This window comes from Chanodichthys erythropterus, chromosome 6 (genome assembly GCF_024489055.1).
Source record: "Chanodichthys erythropterus isolate Z2021 chromosome 6, ASM2448905v1, whole genome shotgun sequence".
Lineage (NCBI taxonomy): Eukaryota > Metazoa > Chordata > Actinopteri > Cypriniformes > Xenocyprididae > Chanodichthys > Chanodichthys erythropterus.
Window position 1 is genome coordinate 151404 of NC_090226.1, and position 12725 is coordinate 164128.

Below are 12725 nucleotides of genomic sequence, written 5' to 3' on the forward strand. Positions count from 1 at the left end.
CTTGTGAACAGAAATCAATAAAGCGACTGGTGGGGAATTGAAGGAACTGACCCGAGGGGAAAATCTAATTATAAATTAATTTGTGGAATAGATTCCAGCTTTGAAAACCTGCGCTCACAAATTTTATTTGTTCCAATTGTGTCACCATATGCTCTCACGGAGACTGCGGCTACGAGCAGACGGATTCATTTCTGTGGCCATTTCCCTCTCTCGCAGAAACCTGGAATGAGCCCAAAGCCTCGGAAGGGTATCATCGCTTTAACTAACGAGCGGATCCGACATCTTTAACAAAACCGCAGAGAGTTTGACGCGTTTCTCTCGCGCGGACGTCATCGTGGATTCTCAGTCCCTCGCCTCGTCACCGCGTTCAACAGCTTAAATATCAATTATTAGGGGATGTGAAGAGCTCTGAGTGAATTTGACCTGATGCGTTTAAAATAATCACTGTCTTTTCTTATTAGCAGCTCTTTGTTCATTAGTATGCGAGTGTGTGAGCAGAATAGACTCCTGACCTGAACGGAAACTGATATATTGATCCTGACACCATTTATCACAGTAATTTAAAAATAAGTGTTTACTTCAGTCGCTCTAGAACAGAAGAAACGAGACAGTGATAAAACCAATACACAACTTTGAGGCCAATCAGCCGAGCTGCACGTCATGTGACTAACGACTCAGATGACGAAAGCTGACTTGGGTTCATCTGTGCTGCCTTCAGAAATCAATCAGATGAAGGGATCTCAGTAGACAGCATGTGCCTCGTTCCCTTCCGAGGAGGAACAGTGTGAAAACTTCACCGGTGGCGTCAGACAGCAGACGCGACAAACCTCACAGAAACACTCACACGCTGCTGCTGGAAGATCAATATTAAAGATTCACATGTTTCCACAATATGATGTCATGCAAATGGCCTTCGGTGGACTGAAGACGCTCTAGGTCAAAGGTCACACATCAGTTCAGAAATCACTTAGTCTTACTCAAGTGTTTGTTTGATCCACTCATCAGACAGGAGCAATGAAACGGCTCACGGCTGACAGACGATCATTACGAGAGGCGTGCGATTCACATCTCGCTCTTCACGTGAACCATCTGCACCTTATTCTGATGAAGATGATGAATTCTGCTCATGAGAGTTCTGATATCATCGCTCAAACACAGAGATAAACATGTGCGAATGAAGATCTTCTGTTATATGTGCAACACCAGTGCTTTTTCTTCTGTAAAAGCATAATAGTGTGGTTCACTCAGGTGTTTCATTAACATCAGCGTTCTGATCGTCGCTCACGCATGCTGAGCTGGTCGGAGAACATGCAAAGCACGTGTTTTCATAGATGTGAAATCTGCACGGATATGAAGACCTGTGCGTTTGCTGCGTGAAAACATACGTGTAAGCTGAAAATCAATGTTTCTGCTGAAAGAGTCAAAACAATCACGGAAAAACCCATTCGAAAAACTACCAGAGAGCAAAAGATTCACTGCACCGCTGTTCATGATCACATCGATGTGAAAGAGTCTGAGTGATTCTTCACACTGAACATCTCCAGCAGGTCTTTCCTCTCCACACACACACACACACACACACACACACACATGTTTGTTTTTGTGAATTGTGGGGACTTTCCATAGACTTCAATGCATTTTACACTGAACAAACTGTACATTCTATCCCCCTACCCTGCCCCTACCCCTAAACCTAACCCTCACAGGAAACTGTGCAAACTTTTACTTTTTCACAAAAACTCATTCTATATGATTTATAAACCCATTTACATTGTGGGGACCGCTGGCTGGTCCCCACGATGTAGGTGAACTCAGGTTTATATTACATCATGGGGACATTTGGTCCCCACAATGTAATATAAACAAAAGCACACACACACACACACTCACACACACACACACACACACACACACACACACACACACACACACACACACACACACACACACACACACACACACATAACATTTGTTTCTATGGTGCTCAAAACAAAAGAGCAGCTCAGATTCAATGCTATCCTTCTCCTGCTTCATTTCAAATGGGAATCTTTCCATGTGTCTCTTGTGGATTGAGCTCTGAGATCCGAGAACCCTGAGAAACACACTCACATCTGAATCTGAGCCGCTCGTCAAACAATCAGAAACAGACACAGGAAATCATGTCACCATGTAATACTCGACTGTGATTGGTCAGTGGTGTGATTCTGGGCTCTAAACTGTGTCCAACATTCCACACTTCCTTCTTCCTTCTTCATCTGGGTAATTAAAGTGCACTTTTGCTTCATGAAATTTTCATTGTGAACCCAATAATCACAATATTTATACTACAAAATGCAATAATTGGGACGCACCTGCTATTCTGCTTCACAGAATAAAAATAATTTACATTCATCAGTATTTCATGTGACTGCCATGGCCAAAGTCTCGCTCTTAAGAAGGACTCCATGAACAACGAAGCACTGCTAATCTGTCTGAACAGCCTTACATTGTTCAAACCGGAGTCGACACTGATGGAGAGACTCAGGAAGAAGTTACAACTTTTAGACGTTTCTGAATGGTTAGTGGATAAATTGATGTAGTTGCTGTGGAGTTGATTCAACTCATCCACTAGCATGTGCCGTCATGTTCATCTTTTGTGTTGAATTGACCCTCGTTTGTGAAGCAGTCCGGCGTAAAATGAACAACACTCGACTACAACAACTCTTCCTCTTCTCTAAAGCAGCTCAACATGGCCCCGCCCCCTTTGTTGAGTGTTCTCGGGGGCGGGGTTTATGTAGATTTTAGGGTTAGTGATGTCACTATCCCGGGAAGAAGCTCGTTGTACTCCCTACCAGCCATTTAAAAAGTGATTTCTGTAAAAGAAAATATCTCTCTTTGCATTGAACTTCATTGACATTCAATAAGCTACAGTAGACATTTACATGTTTCCCAGAAGACAAATTATGAACTGGTGTAAGTAAACGCAATGAGCACAAGTGTATATGAATCACATGTGAGCAGACCAACCCTCACCATCCACAGATAAAGCCAGAGGGATGTACGGGTCGATTTATACCTGACCTTTTGCTCTACAGATAAGAGGAAGTAAATACCATTAAAGGTCACATCATGACCCGAGCGGGACGACGCCACAGAAAGTCTCACATTAAAGCACCGGACGCCTGCCTCTCGTGTGTTCGGTTTTACGGTCCAGCAGCCGTTCGCTCTGGTATAAAGTCACGCGAACTGATGCTGTGCGGGAGATGCAGACGGATCTCCCATCATGCCATGTTTGTTGTTCCTCAGGGATCTTATTCATCATGTTAGCTGCGTTTCCCTCGAGGTGCCACCTTCAATATGTTCCCATGTGACGTCTCCGTGCGGCCCGCCGTCACACCCCACTGATCCAGATTAGTCCTGATAATGGCAGAGGAGACGCGTCCCGCTACAGACACCAGAGCGGCCATCTGGACCACAGCGTGAGCCAGACATCTCTCTACACACACACACACACACACACTGACACACACACAGCCACACAGAAATGACTGGTATTACTATCTTTGTGGGGACATTTGTTCCCCATAATGTAGGGAATATCAGGTACACACACACTTTAACAGCCTGATGCCTCGAGAGACACTTCAGGACATCCACATACTGAACAAAGAAGCTTCAGCTGTCAAGTGATGATGAGCACAACTAATACACTGATCTGCATCATCTGACGTTTTGGACTCCAGAGAAACTCGACAGGCCGTTCCAGCCAGAAATGGTTCTAAGATCCTACAAAGAACCAGTGATGATTTCTTTCTGTCTCCAGAATCACAAACTGGAATGAGACACCAGCCCAGGGATCCCATCAAGACAAACATTCATTCTCGCCCGAACACACACCAGACGATCATCACGAGGACAGCAGGGTTTCTTACCTGAGCCGCGCTTGGACACCACTTTCAGACTTCTGATGACCGTCGCATACAGCAGAATCTGCAGAGGAACCCGTGATCTCATGTTTCACCGTGTGAATCTCCTGCAGAGACACAAGAACACAAACAACATGAGCATCACAATCAACAGCATCTAAACTAACACGTCAGACTCTGAAGGGGTTTATACATGAGTTTACATCTCTGAACACAGCCAATGTCTTCAATCCTCAGATCTTCAGTCTCACACACACACACACACACACACACACACACACACACACACACACACACACACACACACACACACACACACACACACAAAAGACGTCCATCTCTGTGTCCACAACACATTTGTCCAAGTATTCCCTCAGAAACCCAGCGCCTGCCAAAAGCAGATCCACATATCTCTCTGATTCCCTGTTTACTATCTGCAGCCAAAACACATCATAAGCTGCAAACATCTGCAAACATGCCCTGAAATGACATTCAGAATCGACACGCGAGCGTCCACTGAGCCCTCATGGAGAAAAACCAAATGACAATGAGACGATAACACTTATGAAAGAAGAGACAGCTGCCATTCCACAAGAGACAGACAGACAGACATATTTGAGTATAACACTCATACACACACACACACACATACATACACACACACACACACACACACACACACACACACATACACACACACACACATATATATATATATGCAAGCAGCAATTATCAGGGTTCAAGCGTTTAAGGCCTTTAAGCTCTTGCGTAAAAAGAGTTCACATTTTATTAGCAAGCATGTAAGACAATTTATAGCCATTACAATATATGTTTTTTTAAAGCTTTTTAACAGTTATAGAGCCAACTATGGTCTGATCTCCATAAAGGTTTGCATGCTTCTTCAGAGTCATTTGCTGCATGAGCTCACTTAATTTTCGTGAATTTTTGAGTTTTCGTTTATGATTTATAGGCTTTTGAGTTTATTTTGCCACTGCCATTTTCTAAATGACCCTGTTATAGCTACCCAAAGGGTAAAGTTAAACATGTTTTGATAATTGTTTATCTGGAGAGTCCAGAGATCTGCACTGGTTTGGTTCCAATTGGGTGAAAAACCTAAGACTAGTTCACAAAAATAGTTTTTTTACATAATTGTGAATATTTAATGAACACTTTGATTGACAGCAGTAGTTCTTGAGGCAAAGTTGTTCAGTATGAGGAAATTTATCAAATGATATGAATATTCTGTGTATGTGTGAAACACCACATGATTACAGAAGTGTAAAACTCGTTAGCACCAACTAGTGTCCAATTTCTTCCAAAATTCTTACAGACCTCTAGGACCATGAGTCGAACATGCCCACAAAGTTTCGCTGCGATCAGCCTCCGTTAACCTTGTCTAATAGATGCTCAAAATGTATTGGCCAATGGCGGCCATGTTTTTCGAGATACACCAATGTCCTCAAAAATAATCATGCCTTCTTGGACCAAGACACTGCATGCCAATTTTCAAGTCAATTGGACTAACAGTTGCATAGTTATAGCTGTTTTCATGTTGTTGTTTTTTTCATGTTATAGTGCCACCAAGTGTCCAATCGCCATTTTTTTTTTTTTTTTTACTGTGACCAAATATTGAGCTCATACATATGAGTATCACGTTTGGTGAAAAGTGGCTCCGCCCACTTAGAACGTTTTGGCGCTCCTTAGCGACCGTGAAATTAAATTTAAACTTTTTAAAATAACTTTTGATAGTCAATCTCCGGAGAACATTTCTGCACTGGTTTGGTTCCGATCAGGTGAAAAACCTGTTCACAAATGTAGGTCTTGGACAAAATTCAAAATGGTGGAAAGTTTTTCCATGCAGAAATAAATATAGATTTTGTTCATATCGAGCCAAGGATTCCAGCGGTATAAGGAACTTGAGTCTATGGCAAACGGTCTAAGAGTTATGAGCAATTTCAAGTTTTTGATTGCTGTAGCGCCACCTATTGGATGATCGGGGTCATACCTTGTCAGTCTCTCCCCAAATTGAGACCTATCATCTGGCCAAGCTTCAAGTTTCTAGGCCTTATGGTTTGGTCTGCACAATCATTTTTACGGCATCATCCTTTCCATTACAATAGGGTTTCAGCGCTACGTACTTGAACCCCGAATAACACTTCACATGTTGCATTTGTTTGTGTTGTATGTGTTGTTCATCAAACCTCGTTTGCTTTCATTTATTGCAAAAACACAACAGGAAAAAAGAAGCAAAAGTAAAAAGTGTGCCAAACATAATAGTTTGTAACTTCACATGGTTACAGTGTGTGCAGCTCCAGATGATCGGAGGATCACATCTAATGCATCAGAGACACGGAGCACATTAACACGGATTAAAGGCTTTAGAGACTCCACAGAAACCACAATCCAACAATACGACATTCTGAGAGCTGAACACATGCAGCATTTGAATATGCACAACATCGTTCTGTTGTTTCCAAGGAAACATTGTTGCGACGGGCCTCAGATTGATGCGTTCGCAAGTGGCCGCTCTCACCTGAGCTTCAGGATTCTGCTTTCTAACCAAGAACACGTCCTGAACCGCTGAGAGACGTCAGACAAACCGCACTGTTAGCAGAAGAGGTTTGTGGCTCAGGAAAGACAGAAGAATATCAGACTGTTTCTGCTCTGAATCGGCCTCTTCAGCGTGTCTTCACTTCTTTCTATTCTTTTAGTTCCTATTATATTCAGCCAAATTCTGTTGTGCAGTTAGAGACGGTGCCAAACAGAAGAGAGAGAGTCTAGAGGGTTCCACCGTTCCTGTCTCTCTCTTTCTCCTGTTTGTGGAACTGGGTGAAAAATTGATGTGCCAGCTGCCTTTGCCAGTCATTAACATTTCTATTTGAGAGAAACTGTAGCGAGAGCCTCCATTTCTACCTTCAGCTCACCCACGCAAAACCTCAGCTGCTGCGCCCTGAATTATTCTGTTTCGCATTATCCACTAGCGCATCTCAGCCTCGCTGCAGAGGTGAGAGAGAGAGAGAGAGAGAGACCTGTGAGCGTTTGCTCTGCAGATGCTGATTCTCTGTTTTTATTCAGATGAATCTGAGGATTGTTACAGTCACGCTGCCAGATGAGCGTTTGACTGAAGGTCAAAATGCCCATAAACTCCTCACAAACACACAAATCTGACAATAAATGCTATAAATAATACATACACACCATTTTTTCCAGTACAAATTAATTCACCACTGACAAGATGGACTTTTAATAAAAGTTTTTCCGTCTATGCAGTAGAAAGGCTTTTTTTTATTTATTTTTTTTATTCGGTGCTACATGACTAGAGAAAACAGAAAAAGGGCTGAGGCATTCTCTTCTGCAGAAAGGTAGGAAAACTTTAGCACCCATAATGCATGGGCTCGATCTGGCCGTCCTACGATCTGTAGTTTTCACAAAAGCCCTGTAGATGTCTAAAGTTCGACAGACTGACAAACTAATGTTACATGAACCAATAAATAATCATTGGTTCAGGAGAAACAGCTCATATTGTTCATCTACCAATACTACTGACATTGAAACAATTAAAAAGCTGGTTAAAAATCTGTGAAGTTATTCTTTAAATCAAGATACACTTATTGATTTATTGATTGAGATGCAAAATGACACAAAATAAGAAGTCAGATGAAGAGAAGAAGAGGCAGATGAACAAAATGAAGCATAAAACAAGAACAAATATCTAAACTTCATTCAAAGGAAAAACAAGATTATGTTTCTGAACCCACTGGCAGATATTTGTTCTTCATTTGGATCAAGTCATTTTGCATCTCAAGTAAATGAGTGGTGCTTGATCAATACTCTTTACACTGTGTATCACTGAAATTATTTTAAATATTCCTCAAAACTATTTTACATTTTAAATAAATCAGATGTTTCACACAATAATAAACCACTGTCATCTGACAGAGAGAAAGACAAAGAGTGAAAATAAAAGAGAAGGTTTCTGAATCGTGACTGTGTGTGTGAATCATAAGCCCCCACAATCCATCAGTGCTCTTTCCAAGAATCGCAGCAGTCACATGACTTACCTCATGCACAATCATCAATAACACACAGTCGATTGAAGCGTCTCCCACACGTCAGACCCTGTGGACGTTTCTCCAAGAATACACTGGGAAACTCCACTGCAGATGCACTTTATAGCAGCTGAAGCTCATTCACATCACTGCCTCTGCACAAACCCAAACAATGGCAGTGCTCTGTGTCTGTCAGAGTCCACGGCGTCAGAGCTCACAGGGAAACGGACGTTATTGAGGTTGAGTGATGCGAGCCGCTGGACTCGTGTTCATTCTCCTGCTGCGCTCAGAGCCGGTGGTCAGCGCTAATGAGCGGAGGTCTGACGACTGACCTGTGCACTAACCCTCCCAGATACTGACCGTTCAATAACCCTCGGCCCTCCTGAGAAACAGCCATAAAGGATGGAGCAAAGAGCGGCTCTCGGCTCTCACAGCAGAATAACACAGACACACGGCTGAAGAACACGGACACATGGCTGAAGAACACGGATACACGGCTGAAGAACACGGACACATGGCTGAAGAACACGGACACATGGCTGAAGAACATGGACACATGGCTGAAGAACATGGACACATGGCTGAAGAACACGGATAAACAGCTGAAGAACACAGACACATGGCTGAAGAACACGGACACACAGCTGAAGAACACGGACACACAGCTGAAGAACACGGACACATGGCTGAAGAACACGGACACACAGCTGAAGAACACGGACACACAGCTGAAGAACACGGACACATGGCTGAAGAACACGGACACACGGCTGAAGAACATGGACACACGGCTGAAGAACATGGACACATGGCTGAAGAACACGGACACACAGCTGAAGAACACGGACACACAGCTGAAGAACACGGACACACGGCTGAAGAACACGGACACATGGCTGAAGAACACGGACACACAGCTGAAGAACATGGACACACAGCTGAAGAACACGGACACATGGCTGAAGAACATGGACACACAGCTGAAGAACACGGACACATGGCTGAAGAACACGGACACACAGCTGAAGAACACGGACACATGGCTGAAGAACATGGACACACAGCTGAAGAACACGGACACATGGCTGAAGAACACGGACACACGGCTGAAGAACACGGACACATGGCTGAAGAACACGGACACATGGCTGAAGAACACGGACACACGGCTGAAGAACACGGACACACAGCTGAAGAACATGGACACACGGCTGAAGAACACGGACACATGGCTGAAGAACATGGACACATGGCTGAAGAACATGGACACACGGCTGAAGAACATGGACACACAGCTGAAGAACATGGACACATGGCTGAAGAACATGGACACATGGCTGAAGAACACGGACACATGGCTGAAGAACACGGACACACAGCTGAAGAACACGGACACACGGCTGAAGAACATGGACACACAGCTGAAGAACATGGACACATGGCTGAAGAACATGGACACACGGCTGAAGAACATGGACACACGGCTGAAGAACATGGACACATGGCTGAAGAACATGGACACATGGCTGAAGAACACGGACACATGGCTGAAGAACACGGACACATGGCTGAAGAACACGGACACATGGCTGAAGAACACGGACACACAGCTGAAGAACATGGACACACAGCTGAAGAACATGGACACATGGCTGAAGAACATGGACACATGGCTGAAGAACATGGACACACAGCTGAAGAACACGGACACATGGCTGAAGAACATGGACACACGGCTGAAGAACACGGATAAACAGCTGAAGAACACGGACACACGGCTGAAGAACATGGACACACGGCTGAAGAACACGGACACACAGCTGAAGAACACGGACACAAGGCTGAAGAACACGGACACACGGCTGAAGAACACGGACACATGGCTGAAGAACACGGACACATGGCTGAAGAACACGGACACACGGCTGAAGAACACGGACACACAGCTGAAGAACATGGACACACGGCTGAAGAACACGGACACATGGCTGAAGAACATGGACACATGGCTGAAGAACATGGACACACGGCTGAAGAACATGGACACACAGCTGAAGAACATGGACACATGGCTGAAGAACACGGACACATGGCTGAAGAACACGGACACACAGCTGAAGAACACGGACACATGGCTGAAGAACATGGACACACAGCTGAAGAACATGGACACATGGCTGAAGAACATGGACACATGGCTGAAGAACATGGATACAAGGCTGAAGAACATGGACACATGGCTGAAGAACATGGACACATGGCTGAAGAACACGGACACATGGCTGAAGAACACGGACACATGGCTGAAGAACACGGACACATGGCTGAAGAACACGGACACACAGCTGAAGAACATGGACACACAGCTGAAGAACATGGACACATGGCTGAAGAACATGGACACATGGCTGAAGAACATGGACACACAGCTGAAGAACACGGACACATGGCTGAAGAACATGGACACACGGCTGAAGAACACGGATAAACAGCTGAAGAACACGGACACACGGCTGAAGAACATGGACACACGGCTGAAGAACACGGACACACAGCTGAAGAACACGGACACACAGCTGAAGAACACAGACACACGGCTGAAGAACATGGACACACAGCTGAAGAACACGGATACACGGCTGAAGAACACGGACACATGGCTGAAGAACACGGATACACGGCTGAAAAACACGGACACATGGCTGAAGAACACGGACACACGGCTGAAGAACACAGACACACGGCTGAAGAACACAGACACACGGCTGAAGAACACGGACACATGGCTGAAGAACATGGACACACAGCTGAAGAACACAGACACACGGCTGAAGAACACGGACACACGGCTGAAGAACACGGACACACGGCTGAAGAACATGGACACACGGCTGAAGAACACAGACACACGGCTGAAGAACACAGACACACGGCTGAAGAACACAGACACACGGCTGAAGAACACGGACACATGGCTGAAGAACACGGATACACGGCTGAAGAACATGGACACACAGCTGAAGAACATGGACACACAGCTGAAGAACACGGATACACGGCTGAAGAACACAGACACACGGCTGAAGAACACGGACACATGGCTGAAGAACACGGACACATGGCTGAAGAACACGGACACACGGCTGAAGAACACGGACACATGGCTGAAGAACATGGACACACGGCTGAAGAACATGGACACACGGCTGAAGAACACGGATAAACAGCTGAAGAACACGGACACACGGCTGAAGAACATGGACACACGGCTGAAGAACACGGACACATGGCTGAAGAACATGGACACACGGCTGAAGAACATGGACACACGGCTGAAGAACACGGATAAACAGCTGAAGAACACGGACACACGGCTGAAGAACATGGACACACGGCTGAAGAACACAGACACACGGCTGAAGAACATGGACACACAGCTGAAGAACACGGATACACGGCTGAAGAACACGGACACACGGCTGAAGAACACGGACACACGGCTGAAGAACACGGACACACAGCTGAAGAACACGGACACACAGCTGAAGAACACGGACACATGGCTGAAGAACACGGACACACAGCTGAAGAACACGGACACACAGCTGAAGAACACGGACACATGGCTGAAGAACACGGACACACAGCTGAAGAACACGGACACACAGCTGAAGAACACGGACACATGGCTGAAGAACACGGACACACGGCTGAAGAACATGGACACACAGCTGAAGAACACGGATACACGGCTGAAGAACACGGACACATGGCTGAAGAACATGGACACACAGCTGAAGAACACGGACACACGGCTGAAGAACACGGACACATGGCTGAAGAACACGGACACACGGCTGAAGAACACGGATACACAGCTGAAGAACATGGACACATGGCTGAAGAACACGGACACACGGCTGAAGAACACGGATACACAGCTGAAGAACATGGACACACGGCTGAAGAACACGGACACACGGCTGAAGAACACGGACACACGGCTGAAGAACACGGACACACGGCTGAAGAACACGGACACACGGCTGAAGAACACGGACACACGGCTGAAGAACACGGATACACGGCTGAAGAACACGGATACACAGCTGAAGAACATGGACACACGGCTGAAGAACACGGACACACGGCTGAAGAACACGGACACACGGCTGAAGAACACGGACACACGGCTGAAGAACACGGATACACGGCTGAAGAACACGGATACACAGCTGAAGAACATGGACACACGGCTGAAGAACACGGACACACGGCTGAAGAACATGGACACACGGCTGAAGAACACGGACACACGGCTGAAGAACACGGACACACGGCTGAAGAACACGGACACACGGCTGAAGAACACGGACACACGGCTGAAGAACACGGACACACGGCTGAAGAACACGGACACACGGCTGAAGAACAGTCAGTGACAAACATTTCAGACTGAGTAACGTGACATTCCTATATGAATGTACTTCAGCTAAAGACCTGTTTACCATCATATAATACAATCTGATTTATGAATTATGAATTGTTGCCATGAATTGTTACATTATTGTCTCATTATCTGATGCCTTCTCCTACATGTATGTTGTGACATTATTTCTGGGCTTTCTGGGAAAAGCATCTGGACTGAAGCATTAATCTCTATAAACATAAAAGGACTTTCATATATATATGTATATAATTAATCCCTCCAACTGACGTCTGTATGATACAGATAAAGCCTGTGAAACAAACCACACTATTCTATCTATCT

At 45.2% G+C, this 12725-nt stretch overlaps 2 protein-coding genes across 2 annotated transcripts in view; one reads left to right on the top strand and one right to left on the bottom strand.

Moving 5' to 3' along the window:
- Nucleotides 1–3993, bottom strand: part of il1rapl1b (interleukin 1 receptor accessory protein-like 1b) — a 134680-nt gene extending 130687 nt beyond the window's left edge. Inside the window, exon 1 of the mRNA XM_067387023.1 lies at nt 3912–3993. Within this exon, the coding sequence (XP_067243124.1) occupies nt 3912–3993 (82 nt within the window). The remainder of the gene's footprint in view (nt 1–3911) is intronic.
- A 4075-nt stretch (nt 3994–8068) lies between these two features.
- On the top strand, nt 8069–12396 carry LOC137021832 (uncharacterized). Its single transcript, XM_067388809.1, has 2 exons — nt 8069–8252; nt 8348–12396. The coding sequence occupies exons 1-2, from the start codon at nt 8069–8071 to the stop codon at nt 12394–12396; spliced, it is 4233 nt and encodes a 1410-aa protein (XP_067244910.1).
- The last annotated feature ends 329 nt before the right edge of the window (nt 12397–12725 follow it).